This window comes from Anoplophora glabripennis, unplaced genomic scaffold (assembly GCF_000390285.2).
Source record: "Anoplophora glabripennis isolate ALB-LARVAE unplaced genomic scaffold, Agla_2.0 scaffold490, whole genome shotgun sequence".
Classification (NCBI taxonomy): Eukaryota; Metazoa; Arthropoda; class Insecta; order Coleoptera; family Cerambycidae; genus Anoplophora; species Anoplophora glabripennis.
In genome coordinates, this window is record NW_019416571.1 from 372,258 (window position 1) to 399,326 (window position 27,069).

At 35.2% G+C, this 27,069-nt stretch overlaps 3 protein-coding genes across 4 annotated transcripts in view; 2 read left to right on the forward strand and 1 right to left on the reverse strand.

Moving 5' to 3' along the window:
• LOC108914038 (neuron navigator 3) overlaps positions 1-14,992 on the forward strand; it is a 303,181-nt gene extending 288,189 nt beyond the window's left edge. For both annotated transcript variants that reach the window (XM_018719736.1, XM_018719737.2), the window contains 7 exons: positions 8,469-8,552; positions 9,711-10,127; positions 10,578-10,795; positions 11,863-12,038; positions 12,182-12,503; positions 12,617-13,062; positions 13,501-14,992. In XM_018719736.1, the coding sequence (XP_018575252.1) occupies positions 8,469-8,552; positions 9,711-10,127; positions 10,578-10,795; positions 11,863-12,038; positions 12,182-12,503; positions 12,617-13,062; positions 13,501-13,892 (2,055 nt within the window). In that variant the 3' untranslated portion in view covers positions 13,893-14,992. The remainder of the gene's footprint in view (positions 1-8,468; positions 8,553-9,710; positions 10,128-10,577; positions 10,796-11,862; positions 12,039-12,181; positions 12,504-12,616; positions 13,063-13,500) is intronic.
• A 1,875-nt stretch (positions 14,993-16,867) lies between these two features.
• LOC108914037 (protein kish-A) lies at positions 16,868-17,368 on the forward strand. Its single transcript, XM_018719735.1, has 3 exons — positions 16,868-16,983; positions 17,038-17,147; positions 17,203-17,368. The coding sequence occupies exons 1-3, from the start codon at positions 16,981-16,983 to the stop codon at positions 17,306-17,308; spliced, it is 219 nt and encodes a 72-aa protein (XP_018575251.1). The 5' UTR covers positions 16,868-16,980; the 3' UTR covers positions 17,309-17,368.
• A 1,043-nt stretch (positions 17,369-18,411) lies between these two features.
• On the reverse strand, positions 18,412-25,491 carry LOC108914036 (ras GTPase-activating protein 1). Its single transcript, XM_018719734.1, has 7 exons — positions 25,306-25,491; positions 23,708-24,057; positions 23,456-23,647; positions 23,203-23,401; positions 22,924-23,154; positions 21,955-22,239; positions 18,412-21,738 (listed from the first exon to the last, which is right to left on the reverse strand). The coding sequence occupies exons 1-7, from the start codon at positions 25,489-25,491 to the stop codon at positions 21,460-21,462; spliced, it is 1,722 nt and encodes a 573-aa protein (XP_018575250.1). The 3' UTR covers positions 18,412-21,459.
• Positions 25,492-27,069: the final 1,578 nt, after the last annotated feature.

Consider the following 27,069-nt stretch of genomic DNA (forward strand, 5'->3'; position numbering starts at 1 on the left):
TTACTTCGCGACATACATTAATGATTCGTCCTCGCAGATCTTCCAAGGTATCAGGTGGAGTGCTGTAAACTTTGCTTTTAATGTGCCCCCAGAGAAAGAAATCTAAAGGATTTAAGTCGGGTGACCGAGGGGGCCACTCAATTGCACCTCTTCGTCCTATCCAGCGTCCTGGAAACGTCTCATTTAGGTAATTGCGCACATTGAGCGAGTAATGTGGAGGAGCTCCGTCTTGCTGGAAAATCAGTTCGTGTTCATTGTAAGCAGGGTCGTCCTCTATGATATTTGTTAGAGCTGGGTCGATGACATTTTGTAGTAAATCCAAGTACATATCGCCTGTCAAATTTCCAGGAAGGAAAAAAGGACCTACAATGGAATTTCCAAAAATACCTGCCCATACATTCAACTTCTGGGGGTGTTGGGAGTGTGTCTCATGGAAAATCCTTGGATTGGTATCAGCCCAGTAACGACAATTATGGCGATTCACTAAACCATTCAAGAAGAACGTACACTCGTCCGAAAAACACACATTAAAGAGGAAATTATCGTTTATCGCTCGTTCAGTCATTATTTCGCAAAATTGCAAACGACGATCAAAATCGTCTTCATTTAGCTCTTGCACTAGCCGAATCTTATAAGGATGGAATTTGTATTTTTTTAATATTCGTTGGACACTTGTACGACTCACTCCTGTCGCAGTAGCCAATTGCATTGTACTCAGCGTACTATCCATTGCCACTTGCCCCAATACCGCTATTTCCGTAGGTTCATTTAGTACCGGATTTTCAACCTGCCTCTTTTTGTTATGAACGGAGCCAGTTTCGCGAAATTTGGCCACCAATTCGCGAACAATTTTTCCAGACGCATGTTTCTCAGGATGCCGTTGGTTGAACAGTTCGGCGACCCGATTTCCGCATTCATTGTTTTTGAAAAAAAGCTCAATAATTTCTACTCTTTCTGGAATTGAGTACACCATAATTAATCAATTTAAAAGACTCGGCAGTATTGGTACTCTTCAACTACAAGTCACAAGACAGTTATCTAGCAACTTCTTGTGGCCTATCTAAATACGAAACAAAAAGCGGACAATTTTTTGCTCACCAAAATCAGGCTAAAGAATTCGCAAATCAGAAAAAAAAACAGCGAATTCTTTTGAAGGAATTTACCAAGCTAATACCGTAAGTTTTGAAGTAAAATTAAATCGATTTTCGCATTTCTCGTCAAAAATATTGTTCGTATTTTCAAAGCTGCATATTTTCTAAAATAATGGATCGATTTTCAAAAAGTAAGAATCGATGTATAGAGAATTAAAAGCCCTTTCTAATGACCCCCCACTTGACCCCATTCCCATTTAAAAAAAAATTGGGGGATGGCACCCCCACTTTAGGGGGTTGAAGATTTTGCTATGCTTTTTGCGCCAAAGTTGTCCCCCTCAGAACTTTACCTGTTTTTGGATTTTGCCGAAAAGTTCATTACTACCCTGTAATGCCTTGCGGTACGTTTTCGATAGGCTACCCTGTATAGGGTGTTTCAGGAAGAGATGTACATACTTCAGTATGTTATTCTACGTTCAATTTTAAGCAAAAAATTCACTATGAACTTAGGTCGCTTCGTTTAGGATATACAGGATGTCAAATTAAAAAATATTAATTACATTTTCTTTAATAACTCTCGACTACTTTGAGTTAAATTCATAAAATTTTTTATGTGGAGGTTTCTTGGGACGGGAAATTCAAATTTTATGGACGATTGGCTGTATCTCCCAGAGGGCGCCACAAGCGACCATTAGGATCCTTTTAAATCGCTTCAACTTTTTTGTGCCAGGGTGTATGTCATTTCGGAATAGAAAAACATTTTCCCCTATCTTTTCTACTTAAGAAATATACACCTTATTGAAGTCTCTAGGAGCAGCCGTTTCCATTAAAAATTCATCTAAAGATGATAATGCATGCAAATTATGTATTAGAGTGAATCGAAAATTATTGTTGTCAGGTTTTGTACATTTTGTTTACGAGATTTTATTTTTGCAATTCTCACAAAAAAGATTCAGGCTGTTTTGATTAAAACGTTCTGCCTTATTTTTTAGAAAAAAGTAAGGTAGCCAGATGAGTAATTTTCGCGTTTTTGTACAATATGCACGCATCACTAATTGTTAGAATTAATTAGAAAAAATAAATAGGACGCCGCTGTTTTTTTGAACACGATGTTTTTATTTTTCAATCCGACAAATAATTTACTAAAATTAACGCCTGTTAAAGATTTATCGTAAAATGCATGGTTTTCGAGAATAAAAACAATAAAATAACAAAAAGACAACACTATCCAATTAAAACTACTAAATTAATTTTCATCAAAGATTTGGTTTAAAAATACCACCATCAACTTCAATACACTTCTCAACTTTTACGAAAATATTATGTAAGGTGCTGAGCACTGACATGCTGAAAAATCATGCGTAGTCGTTTGTTCAAGGGAATATCCTCAAATAACACTGGAAAATCATTCTGCAAAAATTCTAAATATAGGGCTGCTGTTACACGATTCGGTAATATAAATGGCCCAATTAGTTGATGACCAATCATTCCACACCAGATATTAACAGTAAATCTGTGTTGGAAATGGGTTTCTACACTAGCATGTGGATTGTTATCGGACTAACGATGATTGTTGGGATGGTTATTAAGTGGCTTCGTCGGTAAAAATTATCATTAGAACCAATTGACGATTAGCGTTGACCCATTCACAAAATTCCAATCTTCTAGCGTGATCTCTTGGTTGAATATTTTGTACGTTTTGTATGTGAAAAGGATACAAACCATTTTTGCGTAACGTACGCCATACTCTTATATGAGGAATGTTCATCCTTCTTGTGCTTGTAGATGATCTTCGTTCTACACTGATTGAATAATCTTCTTATTGACAAGTTCCGATTACGGAAATAAATAAAAGTAAGATTTTCAAGTAGGCTCCCATCAGATAGTTGACATTTAATTAAAATGACATAAAATAAACAGTTTTTGTTTTGCAACTTTATGTTTGTATTTAAATTTTAAAAATGCATCTTTACGCATAATGAGAATGCTGATGTTATTTTGTTACGGCTTTTCCAATGGAAATTCTCCAGCTACTCCTAGAGAATATCGGAGACGATTTCCTAATAGAACGGTTCCAGATGCAAGGGTGTTTTCTAAAACATTTACCAAATTACGTGAATCCGGTTTTCTTCTAAGTAGTCATTATCATTCTGAACGAGCAGATCACCGAAATGCCAATGAAAAAAAAATTACATTACGCAAACAATACTTGTATCCTTTTCACATTTAAAACGTACAAAATTTTCAAACAAGAGATCATGCCAAAAGATTGGAATTTTGTAAATAGATCAGCGCGAATCGTCAACTAGTTCCAATGATGCCTTTTACTGACGAAACAGATACATAATTAGCACGCTAATACATAATTTGCATGCATCATCATCTTTAGATGAGTTTTTAAGGGAAACGGCTGCTCCGAAAGACTTCAATAAGGTGTACATTTCTTAAGTAGAAAATATAGGGGAAAATGATTTTCTATTCCGAAATGACATACACCGTGGCACAAAAAAGTTGAAGCGATTTAAAAGGATCCTAATGGTCGCTTGTGGCGCCCTCTGGGAGATACAACCAATGGTCCATAAAATTTGAATTTCCCGTCCCAAGAAACCTCCGCATACAAAATTTCATAAATTTAACTCAAAAGTGGTCGAGAGTTATTAAAGAAAATGTAATTAATTTTTTTAAATTTGATATCCTGTATATCCTAAACGAAACGTTTACAGACCTGGGTTCATAGGACATTTTTTGCTTATGTGTATATGCACGATTTTTTTAAGGAGTACCGCAATATTTACTTGAGACATAATTGTCTTTTATGAACTATGATGTTGCCTTCTTCAAAACAAATCATTTAATCCAATCTAGAAAATACCAAATACTTAAATCGAAGGTTGTATAGAACCAGTTATGTAAAATCGTCAGTGGTGGCTGGTGCAGGGGGCTCGGAGCGCCGCCCCCTATAAAAAAAGATATTTAAAATTTAGTTTACAGGATTATCTATATAATTAAACAGATTAGCCTTATGAAACACATTTTAAAGGAAATGTTAAATTTGTAATGCGCCCCTAAATCTGTAAAATGTTTACCGCTGTGGTCATGGTTACTGTTCTGCAGCAATGAAAGACGGAGTGAGAGTAGCGCATATTTACTATGTAGGCTCTGTTTAGTCCGCCCGTAAATTTACACCTATCCACATTGAACGTAGAACGACAGGGCTGGTACAGGGCCTTCATCAAAAGGTCCATATTTGGACCAGTAATTTCCTTTACATTGGCAATTAAATTTCGGTAAAATTGAAAATTATTAAAATTGGTGTAATTTTTCACGAGATTTTTCTACAAATTAGCGTAGACGCTTTGGTTTGTTCTTTGTAAACAAATCATTAATGTTGTTTACGTTACGTTTTAGGGATTTTTTGTTGACAGTACCGATCAAGGGGTTTCCTAAGTTCGGCGATCACGTGGCTTATAATCATTTATGAAAGATGTGTATTATAGAAAGTTTACTGTTACCGATTGTTCTTTGTACTCATAAATTTTCTATCAATTTTTTAAGCATAATCTGCCAACGAAATCCGTTTAACATTGTACAGTACATGACCTAGTAATCTCATGAATATTTACGACGAAATAGTAGATATAGTGCGTGTTTTTCTTGTGTAATTACAAGATTATTTATTGCAACATCAGACGTCAGTTACAATTAGTTATTAATCATTAAAATGTCTCGATTCGTTTCGCGATATAAATGAATAAATCTTCTCTGTTTCACAAATACTGTACTGTTCTTTTATGTGATGTAGATGAGTTTTTAATTACGTTTACGGTATGTACCTACATAATGTCGGGCATTGATTACGATGAATACATTTTGTGCCCTTGGCTTGAAATTTCTAAGGTGCGCCCACACGGCACTGATGAAAAATATGGCTCGTTATTGACCTTACATATTATTCTAATGTCATCTTAAATATTTCAGTAGCTCGAATAATGGTCGTTTTAGGATTATTAACATTCTTGTCTAGTGACATTCCGTCAGTGGTATAAAGTGGCTGATTACATCTGAAAATTCCATTTCAGCCTTTCAAGTGAAGTATGTTAGATGATATTCCGGATTTTTAGTCACAAACCTTAAAAAAAATCAAGTGTACAGGGTGGTTGAGTTTCGATAGTTTTATAGGGTACAGCCAAAACGGTGATAGATACAAAAAATCTGATGTGGATGTCCCGTCCTCTTTTTTTGAGTTTACTTCACTGGTACCAAAAGGTCTTGGCTAACTTGATTAGTTTTAGATATACAGGGTTTTTTCGAAAAATTGCCCATTTACATTAACCTCTCTATCTCCGTTGTCATTTAATTTAGAAGAAAAATGTGTGCACATTATTTGTTCTATTTTTTATTAGAAAGCCAGTGGCGTACACAGATTTTTTTCAAATCGCACAGTTTTTCCGATATTACATTAACATAGGTTTTTTTAAATAGAACACCCTGTATTTGGCCATCCCGTTGAATAGCATTTTTTTTACCTTTACAGTCATATATAATATTGGATACTTTTTATTTGCCTAAATGAAGAAAAATGCAAAAATGTATAGATATTTTTTCAGTTAGCCATGTTATTTATTTATTCGTCTTTTGTTGTTTAATATTGACAGTTAGTTTATTTTTGACTGATTGAAAACTTGTTAAACGTCTATTACTTGGTTTTAATTTTGAAAATCTTCACAAAGTTCAAATGTTGGAGTGTTACATTGAAAGTGAAAAAAATAGTGACACAGCTTTAAACTTATATTTGGAGAGATACCCAGAACGTCATCAGCCAGAAAAGAGAATTTTTAGCCGACTCTATGATAACTTATTGTGTGAGTTTGGTTCTTTTCAAAAACTGAGAGCTAAATCTTATTATATACAGAATAGAGAAAATGATGAAATCAATACTTTAGCTTTTGTTGTCGCAAATCCCAATATATCCAGCAGAGAAATTCAAAGGAATTAGTAAATTCCAAGAGAATTTTAAAAAAACAAGTTTCGACCATATTTGCATCCAGGAGATGAAGAGAGACGCGTCATTTTCTGCCAATGGTTTTTGCAGCAAACTCATGTAGACCCCAATTTTTTTCAAAATTTTATTTGGACCGACGAGGCTTTTATAAGCAGCGAAGGTATATTCAACCGGCATAATGCGCGTTAATAGTCAGATGTGAATCTGATCTTGAAGGGCGGTTTGGTTTTCATGTATGGGTAGCTCTCTTCCACAATAGAGTGTTAGCTTACGAAATGTACGATGAAAACCTTAACGCTCAGAGATATGTGAGAATTTTACAAGAAAATATTATTGAACCGCTGGACGATATGCCACTAGCTCAACGATATCACATCTTTCAGCATGATGGTACGCCTCCACATAATTCCCACATAGTTAGAGAATTATTAAATCATAATTTCGGGGAAAATTGGATCGGTACGTACGGACCAAACAGGTGGCCGCCTAGGTCACCAGACCTAACTCCTATAGACTTTTAATTTTGGGGGGATCTTAAAGACAAAATTTATAAGTAGAGAGCTAATAATGTCGAGGAGTTAGGGGAATATTTTGAAAACTATTTAGCGGGTGTCAAATATTCACATTTACAATGCGACCCGCTCCATTGCCAAACGTTGTCAGTTATGTATCAACGAAAATGGCCGACAATTCGAGTACTTGCTGTGACTTTGTTATGTCATTTTTGTTTTATTGTTGATTCTCTCATTCTATAGTTGTTATTTTTGTTTAGTTTATGTTTAATGGTTATAAGTGTACCTATAATTAAACCTATTAAGTAAAGATAAATGGATAATCTAATTTATTTTTTCTTGTAATTTTTTAGTCTACATTAGGTGCTTAATATAAAAATAATAAGAGAAAACGAAGATACCAATACTAAATAAATCTCATGGGCAACTGAAAAAATATCTATACATTTTTTACACGTTTCTTCATTTAGGCAAATAAAAAGTATCTATATATGGCTGAGAAGGTAAAAAAAATGCTATTCAACGGGATGGCCAAATACAGGGTGTTCTATTTAAAAAAAAAACTATGTTTATGTAATATCGGAAAAATGCGATTTGTAAAAAATCCCTAATAAAAAATAGAACAAATAATGTCCACACTTTTTTCTTCTAAATTGAATGACAATGGAGATAGAGAGGTTAATGTAAATGGGCCATTTTTCAAAAATACCCTATATATATAAAACTAATCAAGTTAGCCAAGATCATTTGGGACCAGCGAAGTAAACTCAAAAAAAGAGGACGGAACATCGATATCAGATTTTTTGTATCTATCACCGTTCTGGCTGTACCCTATAAAACTATCGAAAATCAACCGCCCTGTACATTTCCTCTAAAAAAAGAAAAAAAAAGAACCAAACCACAAATAACGAAATACTTTCTCCAAGAACGAAACGTCCTTATAAAACCGTCTTTGACATCGTAGATTAGGTTAAAGTCTTTTTATGTAACACAACATAAAGAAAAGCTCAACCTTGCCTTAGAGATTTCTACATAAAGTAAGATTAGGTTATGTTAGATTAAAGAAAAATCTCTAAATTTTATGTAGTTAGGTAAGGTTATGTTAGATCAGGTTGTTTTTTTTTCTTGTGTAATATACAAAAAAAAATAGCCATAAAAATCTATAAATGCTCTGATTCAATTTTAGCATACTTAAATAAGTCCATTTTAACCTACCTCAGCGCACATAATACTAAAGTCAGAATAATAACTCATTGTCAGTGAATTTTATTTCTCGGAGATTCGTCGCCATGTTTTTGGTATAGAACTTAAGCTTGCACGTGAGGTGAATATAACACTTGCACCTCGACTTGCACATAAAATTTTACAATAAAACTTGTCATGTATATTTAGATATTCACTTGCAATTTGTTATTAACAAGAATATACATCTCGTTTAATTAAATTGCTCCTAAACATTTACAATTCATCGTATTTAGAACAATACATATGACGGCACATATTTTTTTTAAAAGAACTTTTGGTTTTATAAGACAAAATAAGACCCAAAGAGGATATACAAATATTTTAATTAGCATCCCAAATTTCGCTCAAATATCTTCATGAAATGTCGGACTTCCTTAAAAAACCTACATTTTCTTCTACTTCTATGAACACATGGTACACCTGTATCATCAATTTTTTTCATAATTTTTTAACCTTGGTAGACCGGCCGAATTTTTAACTTTTATAATATAAATATTCCTAATAACAAGTGAGGTCCATATTTTTACAAACAACAAAATTATTTTTATTAGTACTTCCGAGCAGAACAGATGTTCGGATGTAAGACTTATTACTCATTTTTTTTTTACTTTGTTCCAGGCTCATGTGGTATCGGCGTTCGAGCAGAGCCTCACTTCAATGACACAAAGACTTCAGCATCTCACGGCCACATCGGAAAAGAAGGTAAGACCTTATACGAGTCGATGGTATCGTGGTATAATTCAAGTCTGTAATGCGAATAATTAAAATTTCTATATCGTTTTAAGGTTTTTTTTTGAGGCATAGTTTTAGTTTTTTGTTTGTTTATTTGCATATATAGAATACACAAATAAATAAAGACAACATAATTAAGATTCTTCCATCAATTATTATAATACAGGCAAAATGAAAGAGTTTAATAAATAGCACGAAAAGAAAGCACCTTTTAATAGTTTGGTTAGTACGAAACGAAAGCGAGTGTCTTCTCGGAAACCACGAAAACACGAAAATAAGGCGCCCAACACGAAAAGAAGACGCTCAACACGAAAAGAAGGCGCTCAACACGAAAAGAAGGCGCCCAATACTATTATAGACTATAGATAATTTCTTTTGATGTTACGAAAAGAAGTCACCTATTGGAGCTTCCTTTTGATATCATAAAACAAAATCACTCATATTAGAATTAGTAGGCACTTTCTTTTCGTTTACATATGCATATTTTTTTAAATACCTGGAAATAATCTATAACCTTAATATAATCTTGTAATGAAAATATTAGAAATTGAATTAATAATTAAAATGTGGCGCGCAAAATAAATGTTTTAATCGGGTGTTTGTTGCCGCGCTAATTCATGATGTTATTTATATAGTGGGATCTATAATCGAGAAAATTAGTTGAATGTACTTATAAATGTTTTATGCACAATGCACGTGCAGCTATTATCCAGAGTGTATATCAATTTATCGCGATGGATTCCTTCCATCAATATATTATTTTGGTCTATTTAAAAAATTTTAATTTCTGGGATGAACCTATGGCATCAACATGGTGAATACAAGAACACGACCTTTGATATAATAAACTTAGTCTTTGTACAGATTCTGTTTAGTTAATAAAAAATATATGATATACCTTCTAATTTACATGCTTTCAAAACTTCATTTTAAATAAATAACTATTACAATTCCAAAATAATTTTCATATAAACAACCACCGAAATATAAGAAATAACAGAATTTTTACTTGCATAATATATATATGCAATAATTTCATTTTTAGATGTTATTTAAAAATTATAAAATATTGGAAATATGCTAATGTTTAAAAAAATAGAATTATTCTGACTATTAAATTCAATCCAGGAAACAGAGCTCCAAGAACTCCGTCAAGCGATGGACTCCCTCAGGGCCCAGTCCATCCAGGCGGGTATAGGTAACGGCCTAGCTCGCCAGCCTTCGTCGGATAGCGTATCCAGCCTGTCATCCGCCTGTAGCTTAGAGAAGCACGACAAGAAAAAGAAGAAAGGCTGGTTGCGGAGCTCCTTCACCAAGGCCTTTTCCAGAAATGCCAAAGTCACTAAAGTACAATGTCAAAGCGAAACAGAGAACGAAAGGACTCATAGTCCACCGCCACCAGCACCCACGGATGCCGGTCAGGAAGTTGTCGAGTTGCAGAAACAACTCAGGGAGAAAGACTTGGTTCTGACGGATATACGGTTGGAAGCATTGAGTTCTGCTCACCAGCTGGAGAGCTTGAAAGACACTGTGATGAAGATGAGGGTGAGTTTATAGTGTCTATTAACTGAATTCTTAAATTATATCCAATGAATGATGAATGATGTTTTCATTAATTTGGAAACATTCAGATCATTATGATACTGGTTATTTTACTCATTACATTATAGTTAATGAAATGTCATATTTTGATTAATTTCGGGTTGGTCAGGTCATTATTATATTAACTATATTTCTTATTACATTATTATTACACTGGTTATTTTATTAATTCCATTGTATCTAATCAAAAGACATATTTTGATTAATTTTAGAGCAATTGAGCCATTATCGCACTGATTGGTAGGTCACTCTTTGCCATTAAACACAAAGTAATGCTTTGTGCCTCTATCTATTGTTTAGTAATGACGTACATATATGTACTTAATATCTCACCCACAACAAAAATAATGATTTTCTTGGCCAGAATTTTTAGCACGTTTTCATTTTTCCCAGAGTGAAATGCTGAGCCTGAAGCAGAACAACGAACGCCTTCAACGTATGGTGAGTGGCACTGCCAACTTACCTACCGATATAACGGACACCCGAAGCACCAGTAGCATCGATGCCTTGAGCGACCTCATTCCGACAGAGGATCCTGTGCCGGACGTGGAGACGGATGGGAAGAAAACAGCGATATCCGTCTATCTGGGTCAACCACAAAGTTTTGAAAAGTAAGTAGTTTCATTCTAAGCGAAGAATTTCTCATTATTTATCGACAGTCTGTCTGCTTAAATTGATGATTCAGAGCGTAATTTGTTTGTCTCCGAACGTCATTGTTAAGAATGCGTATTTAAATAATCATAAATTACCATAAGTCTAGCCGAGGCTATAAAGATAATAAAGAAGATAATATGCTTCTAAATTCAAGTGTTAGTAGTTACGTAGATATACTGGGTATAGTAGAGTAGGTTAAAATTGAAAGAGCATTTTCGTCCTCCAAATTTAAGAATATTTTCTCATATAAACATTTTGGCTTCGATTTTGAGCTGCAGGGTATTGAAGTTTAAATGTTATATCTCTAAATATATCAGTATTGAAACCAAATTTTGTGTGTGGAATATGTGAATAAAATAATTGCAGTCACCGTAAAAAGTCTCAGCTCAAACCAGTGGCGTTGCACTCCCCTGAAGAAAAATATCTTTGTTATTTTTAAAATGCAAATTCTATTTAATAATGAAAGGGTAAATGTTTTCAACATACTATGACTAAAGTAACATAGTGACATAGTTTTTATTTTACCTCTGTTATTTGTTGGGTATAGAATATAATAAATTCCTGCACTAAAAAGATCAATCGAGGGTTATTTTTGTTGAATTATTTTTGCTAAACCCAAAAATCTCACACTTAAAAAGCAAACAAATAAATGATATATGTACATACATCGCACACTTCAATTATAATTGAGGAACCAGACAAAAATATACAAATTTAAACTGATAAATCTTTATTAAAAAAAAAACATTATAAGTTTTGATGTCGAAAATAGATCAGTTTTAAGTTAACTAAGAACAGGGAAGTTCCTAGTGGCAGCATAGACAAGAGTTTAAGTGCAATTTAAAAAACGACTACTTGACTACTCATTTAATTTTTAAAAAGTAATAATTTCAGATTAATTTCGGGCAACACATACTATTAGCCTTAAAAAACTGACACCCCCTTATCCTCCTACTTAAACCTACATCCTGTAGTTTCCTTTTTACATTTAATGTCTTTATAAATATGTCATTTGTATTTCTAGGTATTATATTGAACATTACGGGTATGATGGCATTGGAGATAATGCCACGACGGAGATTTCTATAGCGCATACAAATATCGGCGCTTCTACATCCTGGGCGCAACTTGATAATGCCGTGAGGAGAGCTTTTAAGCAGTATGTCGCTCGGCTAGACCCTGGAGGGGGTTTGGGCTTAGGTAAGTGTTTCTTCTTTTTTGATATGGATTATCTCAATTTTTTTAAATTAAAGAAATAATGTATCTTTCACTGCTTTTGATACTCTACAATAGATATCCTCACTTTGGACACTACATATTTTAACTAATTAGCTTCTTTGTAGGAAGTGACGCGATAGCAAGCTACAAACTAGGAGAAGCTGAAAGAAAACCAGACTCTGGCCCTCCCGACCTGCTCCCAGTCGGTTACGCTGTTGGTAGAGTTACCACCCTCCACGTCGTCCTACAACCAGTAGCGGCCTTAGCATTTGAAGCGTTAATACCCAAAGGAGTGGCGCAGAGGCTCGTCTCCTTATTGGCCGAACACAGACGGCTCGTGTTGTGCGGAGCCCCGGGAACCGGAAAGACGCATTTAGCGACAAGGTTGGCGGAATTTCATGCACAATCTTTGGGTAGAGATCCCGCCGAAGCAGTGGCTACATTTAAGTAAGTAATAATATGTTTGTATGTATTACACTACATTAACACTTTAACAGTTTTCTTGCAAAACCACTTATTGTACTACGCTGTCAAATATATAAGTAAATATTTTCTTTCAGTGTTGATAACAAATCAGGGAAGGAACTCCGCCAATATTTGGCCCACCTGAGCGAACAAGCAGCAGCAGGCGACAACAGCGTGTTACCCTGCGTGGTTGTGCTGGATAACTTACACAAAGCAGGCCCACTAGCCGACGCCTTGGGTTCTCTACCTCGAAATCTCCCTTGTCTGTTGGGCACAATGGCCCAGAGCGCTTGCTCAGCCACTAGTTTGCAACTCCAACACGGTTTTCGGTGGGTCTTAGTCGCTCCACATATGGAACCGGCAAGAGGCCTGTTGGGAAGAGTGCTGAGAAGACGTCTGGCAACTCTGGAATTAGAACAGGGACTGCAACCGGAATTGGCGGCTATTTTAGGATGGCTGCCCCGGGTTTGGCAGCATTTGAATGCATTTTTGGAGACTCACAGCAGCGGGGATGTGGCGATAGGGCCCAGATTGTTTCTGAGTAAGTGCATTTTGTATTAAGATATTACTAATAAATTTTAATATACAGAGTGTTGTGTGTGAAAATTAACCATCGCTGTAACTTTTTATTTACCGTGTAGTATCGTTGATACATCTCTCTCTAACACTTATCTGTTTCTAACATAGAGCTATGTCTCTCTAATATGTAACGCCGTTTGTTCTTTCTGTAAAATTGTTCTTTCTTTATTTTTCTATCCCTTTCTAACATTGTTTTTCCTCTTTATAACATTATTCTTTCGCTCTATAAAACAGTTGTTTCTCTCTGTGACGGCATAAGCACCTCTGTATAAATGTGGACATTTGAACTACTTCAACTTGTACACCCTTTTTAAAAAATACAAGAAACCACAAAAAACTACTGTACTTGGTTATTCGAACAAGAACAAGATTTATTAAATCAAGCTAATCCTTACTTTAGGTTGCCCTCTGGAACTGGACGCGGCCAGAGCCTGGTTCGCCGACGTCTGGAATTACTCCCTAGCCCCCTACCTGCGAGAGGCAGCCCGTGAAGGCCTTCAACTCTACGGCAGAAGAGCCCCCTGGACGGACCCCACCCAGTTCATCCTAGACACCTATCCCTGGCCGGGAGCACCGCCTCAGGGACTGACCACTATACCGGCGAAAGACGTGGGTCTGGAAAAGGGACAAGCCGCTCAGGCAGAGAACGAGGGGGACCCCCTTCTGAATATGCTGATGCGGCTGCAGGAGGCGGCCAACTATTCGAGCCCTCACTCGAACGATTCGGACTGTAACAGCTTGGACTCGAATATAACGCACGGGAGCAACGTAGGTACCGAGAGCGTGTCCTAATAAGATCAAACCACACACATTAACTAGAAACTGTTTTCTTCTGACATCATCGACGTTTGAAAATATACAGCTTAGGGTAAAGAGAATTAAACGAGTTGCCTAACATAAAGTAATAAAATACGGAGGACGGAAGACGTCTAACGCGGAAACTAACATTGATTGTCTTGTAAAAGTTAAATATAATTTAGTATTTGTTCGAAATGAATTACTAATACTAAACAACGTTCGTCTTTAATGGAATTATAATTCGTAGCGACTAAATTAGTGCTTGGAACTAAACGTTACAGTGTTCTACAGAGCGGTGTGATTTTTTTTTAATTAAACTGTAGGTACATGTAGATTATGGAAAAATAATTAATGGTCCTGATTTTAATCAGAAAACTTCACCATTTGATACAGAGTCCAGCCATTAAGTTTTAAGACTGATTTTATTGTGGCGAAGTACGTGGCGCTATCTATGTGCGCTCAACGGAACTACGTAATGGGAAGCTTTCCGAGGGATGAAACAAAATTTTATCTATACGTGTATCTACCACGAATAAATAAATAAAACTTCAAATCTCTCACAAAATAAACATTTTTTGAGTATACAACAAACTATTATTATTTTTTTGCGATCTACCTGTTCCTAGTTAGTGCGACTAAAATCGAACCATGCTTATATTCACCTTAAACTGTGTATTTAATAATAAGTAGCTAGGTCTAGGCTGATGGTTCCTGTGCTTAACAAAACACCAATTTTAACATAATACACGAAACAAAACAAAAAAAAACTGCGTGAAGAAAAGTAAACAGTTTCTATGCAAATGCAAGCATTAAATTTCACAAAGATTATTGTAAAACATATAAACATGACTATACAAGTGCTTCAGGTTTTTTATATGTAACATAGTGTTGATAACAATTTGTTATTTATTTCGAAAGGTATACTTTAACCTTTTGTGTAAGATCGAGTTCTCATATCCTTTGTGTATTTATATGTATATTTCTTAGCATCGTCTGTGTTTTTTATGAGTTTTTTCTGGTCAAAAGCAACCAATATTATGTAAATATGTTATTTATATATATTATATATACAAATATAGAAGTTTCTATACTTTTGTTTATTATATTTATATTAACAAAGTAAATGTTTTTAATAACTTTTATACAAAATTGTATAAAACTGCCAATAAATTATTACAAAGAACAAGTTTATTATTTCGAGTGTTTCAAGTGCCTCCCTCATAATAATCTGTTAAGGAGTTCCCAGAAAGTTTATTAATAAAGATGCCAGTTCAAATGAATTTAAATCAACTACTGATTTAGCGTATAAACACACGTTAATTGAAATATTGTCTCATTTTAGTCAACGTACTGTATAACAGATATTTCGTTTGCAGCGCTATCTGTGGGTTAGTCTCGGGACTTACTGACCGAACGACTGGATGCGGCGTCATCTATGTATAAAGAGCTCAATTAACCCATTACTGAATGATTAGCTGTTACAGTTGGCTATCCGCAAAAGAATTTTGTAGATCAGGACAGTTTCTCAGAGATAGATGGCGCGGCATGAAAATTAGGAACCAATTTGATTTCTCAATGGACACGTGAGCGTACATCTTATCTATGCGTAAGCGTTCCATCATAGATTACAGAGGTTCGTTCCACTTCACTGATTGGAAAAGTGATTGGAATAGGATTGGAATTCATGTATTTGTATTAGCACGAAAATTGTCAAAAAATGTAAGGGCGGTTTCGTACGCAACTGGGATCGCTGAACACGCTGGGATGGTCGGTTTTTGTGCAAGTGCTTTCGTTAAGGAAAAAAATCAAGAATCTCAAAAACTGGGAGGAACTGAGTAGTTTTGGATTGATCTGGACCCTTAAGTACAGCTGATTTTTTTCAAATTCTTCTGAGCCCTAGGGTCCGAAAATAAATCGGGATATATAGGTACAGTCTAATAGCCTTATCAGTTAATCAAGCTTTAACCGAGACTCAAAGATGCTCAAAGTACTGGGCCTAAAACTAACTGTTTGAGTAGTGTCACGAAATAAAATTGATTATTTGAAAATTAAAGAAAGTTAGTAAAAATTTTAACAATAAAAACTGATTTAGGATTTCAATTTTCTCAACCGTTTCTTAGTTTATTATAAAAGATATTACAAATAATTTTAATATGTTTCATACAGCGCCATCTATTTATAAAGAGCCAGAGAATGGCTAGCTCTTACAGTTGGCTACCCGCTAAAGAATTTTCTGGCAATTCAGTGCAGTTTCTGAGCAATAGATGACAGGGGATGAAAATAGGAACTATTTGTTACAGCCCGATTGGTCAATTGACAGAAGTGAGCGTTCTACTTCACTGATTGAAAAAGTTGTTTGAAAATTGATTTCTAATACCACGAAAATTGTAAAAAAAAAAAATTAAAAATGCGGTTCCGTATGCAATTGGAGTGGTTGGACATGCTAGCATAGTCGGTTTTTGTGCAGTTGCTTTCACTTAAAAACCTATCTATAAAAAAGTGTCTTTACTGATTTGTTGTGGTCTTAGAGCGCCCAGCCAGGACAAAAGGAGGTCCCACAAAATGCCTACAACGGCCGCATTTGCGGTCGGGGTAGACGACGGATGGGGCCCACCTACGAAGGCTGTCCAGGCCTACACGAGATGAAGCAGGATAAAGAGGGATAATCCCCCTCGATCCCAAATCATTGAGGCCAATTTCTAGCCATGGAATAATGGCGCGCGGTCTTAGAGCATATACCAATGGAGGCAGCACGCGATGCATATTGCTATAGAAGTAAGTAGCATATACATTCCTATACCTCTCTCTCTCTAAACCTCCGTTACACTCTCGGCCACTGAACGCTGCCTCCAGTAGTATATGCTCTAAGGTTATGGTTAATAGCTCCATGTACGAGTAGTTTAAATGACTATTATTTATCTTGTCACAACGATTCGAACCTTTAAACTGTAGATAAAATAAACTAAATTAAATGACAAATAATGTATTGATCATTATAGGTTACGTTATTTGTTGATGTCGTGGATAGTGTTTTATAAAGTAACTAATACTTACGTTCGCTTACTAATCTGAGTTTTATAATATGGTAAAATATTTATTTTTCTTATCCAACACTGATTATTAAATTGTTCCATTTCAGTCTGCGATATTCGATTTTCAAAGTTTACTTACCGTGGTCCTGTTGCTAATATGTACCTGTGCATACCTAAGAGGGCTTTTCCCTAGCATTATGGATAGAAATAAAGTTGGGTGAGTAATGTTCAATTGATTTAGTTCAATGAAATAACGTTTGTGAAAAATTTAGAGTTATGGGAACATTTTGGAAGTGCGCAAGGATCGGGGAAAGGAAGTCCCCGTGGATAGGAGCCTGTTGCATTCTAATGGCATTGTCAATATTGTTTTTCAAATGAACTTTTTAAAATAAGTTTTTTTATAAATATTTTTGTATCATTAAACCAATAAAATTATTATTTAAGCTTATAGAGCCTAGTATGTTGCAATATCTGCAATTTAAGTAGTAGTACATCGCTCCTGTATTTAAAAAAAAATAGAAACAAACTACGCCAATGAAGAAAGTAAAAATTAAATTAGAATGGTTCAAAAAACCTTTCCGTTGGACTACAAATTAACGATGTACTGATGTTTGAAGAGTGAAAACTGATACAGAGTTTATGTTTCGGACAAAATTTAACATATATCCTGTAATTTGTGGCACTTAAATACCATAAATAATATGTATAAAAATAACAATCACTAGCTACAATTGTTATACAGGTCGGAGTCAGTTTTTTTGTGATAATAGTACATGTTCGTGACTACGAATCTGAAATCTTTTTTTTATCAAATAAAAACTTATAATTAGTTTTTTAAAATGCACTTTAATACTTGTGCACACTGCCACTGTAATATATATGTATTACAAATACATGAATTGTAGGCAATCTAAAATGCATGTGAAGGGAGATAGTGCGGATCAACAATGACGAAGCCAATGGCGTCAGTTTTTGTTTTGCATTTGGAGACGGTACATCCAACTGTGGATTTGAACGTTTTTCATCACTGGAAGCCATTTTTTATTTTTGTGTATTTCATTTATCATTATTGATTACAGCTCGAGTTTTTTTGCTACTGTAGTACTGTTTTTGTGGCGAACATCCACTCAACAAAAGTAACTCACGGCGAATGGTGGTGAATTATGCATGCGCCGCAACTAAAGCGTGCTGTTATTTGAGGTTACACTAGCTTCTCCAGCGGCAAAGTTTAAATAGGTTTTAAAAAAAATAAGTTTTTACGACGGAATATGAAAAAATTAATTATTGGTACGTGTTTCTAAAGGTCAAAGGAAGCTTCTGTATAAATATGACCCCCGCTCAAAGTTACACCCTGTATTATACAAACTTATTTCACTGAAATGAAAATTTTCGAAAAGACAATTGAACCATCCAGTAAAACTTGTAGGCACAAGATTCCATATATTTATCCTTCTATCCAAAAACTCATTACTCTGCTTTTTTAAAATAATTTTATTTAATTGTACATTATGTCGTTTATCGTAATTGACAACGAAAAGCTGATGTTTGCTTGAATAAAATTTTAATATAAAAGTACATATCAAGGGATAGTATACAGTGATCTACAACTGAGATATACATCATATTTAAAAATCTACAACATATACATATTGCAGATTTAAAAAATAATGATGCAGGAGGCACAAACTAAGTAATGTATATATTTCGTTAGTTGACGGAAAAAATACACGTTACATGTTAATAAACTAGTGCCCGTCTGCATCGTTTTTATTTTTTATGCTTCTTAGATGAAATAAGCACAAAAAATAGTATTTAGGACAAAAGTAAACGCAATATTAACTCTTGTCTTTGTTGTTAAACGCAGTACTACTCACAGTCACAAATTGCAGAGTATTCCAAAATGTCGACCCTCTGTAAAGGCTGGGCTACATCTAATATTATCTCTTAAATTATTTTAAAATACTCCGTCGATTAAATACAGTACATATATAATAAAAAAATGGATTACTATAAAAATAGGTTAACAAATACTCTACATTAGGGTAATATATAAAAATGTATAAAAGTTTTTACCTAACATTAATATTAATTTTATTTATGATGTTTAAAAATGAGATTATTAAGGGCTTTTTGGATAATAAAATATTTTGGAAAAATAACACTATTCGGTGCACGCTAAAGTCATGGTCTATGATCTCAAACATCGACTATAATGCATGTGGCTATGAGTATATATTATATCTACTATTACTGTTAGCACAATAAATAATATGTTGTACAAGTAAAGAAGAAAATAGCTCAGACACAAACTTTGTAGCACGTTTCAAACATTCATAATTTAATTTAAATACATAGACATTTAGCTTTGATGGCACTTTTAGCCACATTTTTTTCTTTGTTGTATTTCAACCAATAGAAAATTGTTTGAAAAAATTGTCTGTCTCCAAAATTTTATAATTGCTGAACGTCAAACTTTTTTCTACCGCGAGATGCAAAATTTTTTAGTAATGGAACGTTGAATAAGTTCTCGCTGTTTTCTGATAGATGGTGCTTGCCTGTAGCTTAAGATGATAACATACCTATAAGCAAGTACTATAAGCAAGCTTGAAATTCAGTGTATCCCATTTTTTTTCTCTCTTTGTTTTAAACATGTTGAATTTCGTGCCGCAAAAAGAGTAAAAGAAATCTGTAGCTGAAGCACACATAATTTGCTTTCGGGAACAACATGCAGAGATTGGTTTGGACACTTCAATAATAATGATTTTGATATTGAATTTAAAGAACGCTTTGGCGCACCGAATCAGCTTGAAGATGAAGAATTGGAGGCATTATTTCATGAAGACCCATGTCACAGTCGCTAGCTGAACTTGCAGAATCATTAGGAGTTAATCAAATAACAGTTTCGAATTGTTTGAAAGCATTGAGAATTATTGAAAAGCAAGAACAGTGAGTGCCGTAGGAGTTGAAATCTAGAGACGTCGAACGACATCTTTGCACATGTGGATAGCTACTTAAACGACAGAAACGGAAAGATTTTTTGCATCATATCATGACTGGCAATGAAAAATGGATATGTTACGATACTTCTAAATATAGAAAATCGTGGGACAAGTCCAACCATGCGTCAACATCGTGGGCAAAGCAGTATATCTATGGTTCGAAGTTTCTGCTCTTCATTTTGTGGGATCAGCTTGGTTTAGTTTATTATGAACTGCTAAAATCGAATGAAACAACGGGAGATCATTCTCGACTACAACTGATGCGTTTGAGCTGAGCATTGAAGGAAAAATGGCCGCTATACAAGTAGTGACATGACAGTGATTTTGCAGCATGACAACGCTCGTCACATGTTGCATTAACTGTAAAGACCTACTTGGAAACGGAAATTGGAAGTCCTACCCCACTCGCCATATTCACCAGACATTGCCCCTACTGACTATCTCTTATTCCGATCGATGGAACATGGCCTGGTTGAGCAGCACTTCTATTCCTATGAAGATGCCTAAAAATGGTTCGCCTCTTGGATAGCCTCAAAAGACGTCGTTTTTCCGACGTGAAATTAAAATACTGCCAGAAAGATGGGAAAAAGTAGTGACTAGTGTTGGACAATACCTTCAGTGACAAGTTTTTTACAATTTTTTTTTAAATATAGCGTTCATTTTCACGAAAGAAACAGCGAGGACTTATTCAAAATCCCAATAAATTGAACTTTTGAAGCTAATAACAATTTTACATATGCTACAGTCTTCTGTCCTGAGATACTTTGCTACTTCGTTAGGCTTCTACTGACTTAGATTAAACTTCATTTCGACAGTCTTATAAACAAAACTAGTACAGTCTAATTTCAAGTTGGTTTTTGATTTGAACATTTTAGTCAAACCGAAAAAAGATAAAACATACCAACGGGTTGGTGTTATTCTTTTGGGCGGCAACCCACTCGTAATTTGTGTCCTTATCTCCGAAAAAGTGAAATGAACTCTTATTAATTTTGCCTGAGTAAATTTCCGGGCACGTGTTCATTTACTTAACGCGACATCCACGTGAAGGGTTTTCTGCGCTATTTGGCACATTTTGTGGAAAAAATAAACTTTTCCCTTCAACAACCAATATTTAATTTTTAATTAAATTTAGGAGACAATACAAGATGGCTGTAATAGTTTCAAATACAAAAAGTATATCGGAATGTCTTGAATTAGAATTTTGGGAAAGTTTTTATTAATTGTCACATTAAGTAAGTGAATACATACCCGTTCTCTAAAAAAAAGGGGGATTAAGAATTATAATTATCTACTAGGTGGGACGAGAAACAGTTACACTGATTTTAATCTAAAAAAAAGTGGAGGATATTGACAGTCCAAAAAAATTCATAAAAAAACACACATGGCAGAAATCACCTCCTCGTCCCACCTTCCATGCTCTACTACTGAAAAACGAAAACAAAAGAAAAGTTACACCCTGTACAAAAACCAAAAACAAAAAAAAAACAAATCAATGACTTAGCTTTCTGAGCGGCCTCCGATACGAGGTTACTATCTGATCATCTCTAGGTATTTCTGCTTGTGCTTGGCCAGCATATCCGCCACCGTCACTAACGTTTTAATGTTCGGATTGATTTTGGCCACGGCTTGGAGCTCGGTGATGTGGGCCACGCAGATGTGGTGCAGTGTAGCCAGTTCTTTGGCAGTGTCAGGTTTGATCGTGATGCGCGGCTCGCCGGGATCCCCCACCATGGAGAGCTGGTCGAGAAAGACCACCATCCTCTCCTTGTTCTTCAAGATGAAGGGGTTTACCACCTCCATGTACGGCTCCTACGAAATATGTACTTAACGATTTCATTTTTTTTATAGCCGATCTTAAAATTTTAATTTGGGTGGCAAAAATAAGGACAAAAATGAAATCCTATGAGGAAAAGTTAGGAGAAGTTTTTATTTGGGCCGAGGGTGTTGAAATTTGAAAAAAAAATCATATATACCATACAGTATACAAAATTGAACCATAACATTAGACTTCTGCATATTACTTACCTTTCCGCCAAATTCCACTAAATTTGCCAGATTCTGCAAGCACTTGGCAACCATGACGAGGCTTCTCGTAGCCGCTGGAGAAGGTTGTTCGCTGACGAGGCCGAACTGCCTCGGATTAAGCAGTGCCGGACACAGCAGTCTCAGGAAGATGAATCCCGAGACCACCCGGGTCCTGACGAACCTCTCGTCGGGCCACTTGGCCATCACAGCCTTTTGTAGACAACCGCAAATGTATCGTACGGACCTGGGGCACGCGTCGGGAGACATGAATATACTTAAGGTCACCTAAAAGGAGATGAATTATTATTAAAAAAATACGCAGACTGAATCAATTTTGACAGTTTTGAAGTCTTTGGAATTTCTGGAACAGTATTTCTAAGGTCTCATGTATGCAAAAAATTGAACATCTCAATTCATTTGAAAAGGTATTTTTCTAATTGTAAAAATGATATACCTTTTTAGCGTTTTGTTTAATATTTTACATAAAACTTACTTTTAGATATATTTGTTGTCATTTTTCAATAATAAAATGAGTTTGTTTTTTAAATATATATTTTTCTGTAAGACAGTAGAACTGCGAGAAAAAAAATGTTTGCCTATTTCTTAGAAATTTTTGTAAGTCATTTGAAACTAACTTCATTTTTCATTAAAAAATTGTTCAAATTATAATTACAAACGATGAATAAAATACTTTACCAAAATTTTTAATTCCAAATAAAGGAATTCGACGAAAATGGTTAAAAATGAAAAACATTCTCTTTCTGAATTAAGATATTGACAGTTTTTATCTTTCAATTCCTCTTTAAAAATTAAGATCGATACATTTGAACTACTTTTTGTTTATCTCCTCTGGAAATATGAAAAACCCTAAGTATCGAAATTGGTCCTCCTAAACCGGATCGAGCCAAACAATTTTTTTTTACATCCAGTTATCCAGTGTTCCAAGTTACTGAATATCCTATACTATACCTGATCTAATATTTGTAGCAAAAATTCAGCGTTGTTGCAAGCGTCATCTAACGAGTCCATCTTGGCGGGATTCAGCTCTGCGCTTTGCTTGCTTTCGAGCAACCGAAGAACCGTCTCCAGCACCGCAGCCTGCAAAAATCCCCCGCACTCAGCACGCATATACAGGTCCATTAAAGTCGTAGCCAAGGATGCGGCTCGGAATAGAGTCGATGTTTCCGTTTCCCTCGCAATCTAAAAACGAAAATTTTTCAAAAGCTCAATTCTCGTGACATTTTTTACCTCTGCAGAATTCAATTCACGTAACAGCTCAGTTTCCCTGCCCTCGGCCCTGAAAACCCTCAACAAAGCTGTAGCTAGAGGCGCCCTATCGGCGTGGCAGATTTCTGCTAAAGTTTTAACCGAGGTTAGTCCCGGTTCTAGCAGGAGCTGCTGGAGGGGGCTGTATTCTTCAGCGGGCATCACCAAATCATGTAAATACCTGAAACAAAAATAATAATAGTTCGTTTCCATGTATTGTGCTGCCGACACTTACCTCGTTCTCAGCCTCAGAGACCCCCATTCACCCATCGGCGTTAATCCCGACAGCGTATACCACTCCTCCCGTTCTTCACCATTACCCAACGACGACAATTCAACGTGTAACTCTGCCACTTCCTGTTCCTTACCTCTCTTTCCTTTGTTATGTACAGTTAAAGTAAATGACACTATATCACATGGCACATCACTGCGAGCAAAAATATATTTGAAAAAAAAAAATGGTAAAATTTACAAAGATCAAACTTACTCGAATACGAATTCCTCGTCCCAAACCGGATCGGGCCCAGATTTCGCCCTGGTCCGCGCTACCCTGACCTGGTTGTTCAGCTGGATAGTAACATAAGGCTGCGGTACTAGCTTATAAGGCAAACGGTGTGCGTCAAGAATATGTAAAGTAAGACATCTAAGTTCCCGTAGCCTCGGCACTTTGGATGTGGCCCTGCTAAGTTGCGGGACGCACAGTGGCTTCAAAGCGTTCACCCACTCCTGGCAGTCCTCCGTGGACCGCGCCGCGAGGTGCGTGACCGTCGCTAGACAAGGTAGCGCTCGTTCTACCAGTTGGAGGCAGTGGGATCGCTCCCATAAGCTGTCATGTACCTATAAAAATTGATATTGAATGGATTAATAGAAATATCCACAAAGAACAACCGTTGGTTTCCAGTCTCGTTAATCTTTGCACACGAACAAAATATGAAAGGAGTCACTTAGAATGCAGCCAGGAATGATTTATTTAAGAATTAACAGAAAACTAGAAAATCAAATTGAAAACAAATAGAAATGTTCTTGCTGAGAACGATGTCGAGAACTAAGTGTTTTTTTAAATGTTCTTCTTGAGAACAAACAACGTTTTTTTAAATGAAAACAGGAGCAGTAGTTTTGGTCTAATTACAGTAACTGGTATTGCTTTTGGTAATACTGATTTATTTTTTTTTTGTTCTACTATTTGGAGGCAGTAAGCTGTCATGTACCTAAAAAATATTTATTACTGTTGAAAATGCCAAGGACTGAGAACAACCGTTTGTTGCCGTCCCTGTTAATAACTACAAACAAAACATGAAATATATCACTAAGTCAGTCCAGTACGACTTACATACAACGCTTTATAACATCGTCAAGAACAATGTTGAGGACAAAATTTTTTTTAAATGTTCTTCCCGAGAACAAATAGAATGCGACAATGTCCGTTAACTGAAAATGTATTGGCGTACTTATTGTAGGGACCAAATAAAGATATCACTTTTATTAGCATCTAATTTAATTTAAATTTAAATATTAAATGTATTTATTAAGATGAGTGATAAAACGAGTGCCAAGCTCCAACTTTTTAACTTAACTGACATGATAAGAATATTACCAAATCACATAAATTTGTTTCGTTTTCAGTTAAATATCGTTTCATTCTTTGTTTTCAACATCGTCCTTAACAAAATTAAATAAAGCTGAAAATTGGTACAAATGTTGGGAACACCATTATAAATGAAATGTGAAAAGTTCCATCGATCCCACATCTGCAAAAAAATTTATTCAAAAGTCAAAGTTCGTAAATATGGGATTTTTGCATTTTTCCGCCAAACGGTAAGTTTTATCATAAAAATAGGTCAGACAAAAATTTTAGATCATGCAATTATCTATAAAAATTGTGATTACACTTTTTTCCTAAGAATCACCATTTCTGAGATATAGATAATTTTCAAGAGGGGTAAAACAAGTTTTTAAATTGTTTGAAAAACAAGATTCAGTTAATCGTGCTGAAGTTTTTAAAGAGAGTAACAGTACTACACAAGCTGTAATCACCAACGGAATTCGCTTCCTTCTTTCTGTATATGGAGCTCCAAAAAAAATTACCTGCTTCGATAAGTTTCGATACTTATCTCTTGTAAAAAACATTGGTAACAATAAACGAGTGCAGTCTTCCCTCAACCTCTGCTTCTGCTCATCAACATCTATTTCGGGTATATTATCAAGTTCAAGTGTGGCTTGGTAATCAACTGGACCTAGAAGACTGGTGTTGGAAGTTAATTGACAATACATTGGAACCAATCCAGACTTTACTCCCACCTGTACCGAAAAAACTCCTCAATACCATTTTTTGCAATTGCAAAAAGGGATGTAGTGCTAAATGCGGCTGCAAAAAAGTTGGATTGTTTTGTTCATTAGCATGAACCAGTCGTCAAGGCCAGTCGTGCTCCAATGTTGAATCGCCATCAAGAGGATTTTTATGATAACAGCGAGAAGACATCTGATGCATCGCTGTTAGAACAATTTACTTGTATCCAGCAGGAAGAAGACGAAAGATGAGAAGAGAAAGAAGAAAAAGAGGAGGAAGATGATGAAGAAGAAGACATTACACTTGAAGTTCTATTCTAATTATCAATCAGACGAACAGTTTTCCCCAATTACTCATAATTCACACCACTTTCATTATTTCCAATAGTACCATTTTTTTGTTTAATACAATATTATTTAATTAAACAGGACAACAATAGATCATGGAATAGGCCTATCGGGGAAGCCACGTTAAGAAAAACCCGCTAAGTGGCGTAGAAATGTGTGCATATTATGGAGAATGCAACTTTTTCAACTTTTTGAATCGCTATATCTCAGAAATGGTCATACTTAGGAAAAAAGTGTAAGAACAATTTTTATAGATAATTTTGTCTGACCTATTTTTATAATAATACTTTCCGTTCGGCTGAAAAATGCAAAAAAAAAACATATTTGCAAACTTTTGACCTTGAAAACATTTTTTGCGTGTTCCCAACATTCATACTAATTTTCCACTTTATGCGAATTATTGTAAGCTTACCCCTATTTCTTGAGCTATTTTGACCGGGTTATGCATTTTTAGTTATATTTTGTTTGTTTGTTGTTTTGTTTGTTTGTTTGTTTGTTTGTATCGATGAACAAGAATGGACGACTGTTTTTATTTCCTACTTTAAAGATAGTCCTTTAAAACCAAAAATTTTCAAAAAAAGTGTCATTTTGAAAATGTAAATTATTTCCGACTGCGTTTTTAGTGAGAACTTTCTTCATATTTCATTTGTTCGCGGCAATGATCAAGAACGGATGGTTGTTTTTAGTTGTTTAAAATTTTCAGAAAAACTGAAATATCTTGAAATTGGTTAATTTTTGTTCCAAGATGCATTAAGGTAGTTGTATCCCAAGTACGGAGTTCAAGTAGAAAACTTTCGAGCAAGTCTCATATTTGAATCATATAGTTTTGACAACTGGCAACGTCGTACAGAGCGCAGCTGTGTGTGAGAAACAGATTGATGGAAAGTGATATTTACGGGGCACAAAGTTAGGTTAGATTAGTGTTAAACATAGTGGATGAATTACAGTTTTTAAAAAATTTTGCAGGAGTCGTCCTTATTGTTTGATTTATTTTATTAGTTCCTTTAAACGAAAAAAGGAAACTGAAATGAAAAAGGTTTTAGTTAGCTTAGGAACGTTAGGACGCGAGCAAACTATCTTTTCTTCAATATGCGACGTTACAACGTTTCATTTATGTGAACAATTATATGAAAAATTAAAAAATTTGAGTATTAATATCTTTAAACTTAAGTAGGGTAAGTTGGAGAGTTCTAATCCACCCCCCCACCCCATTTT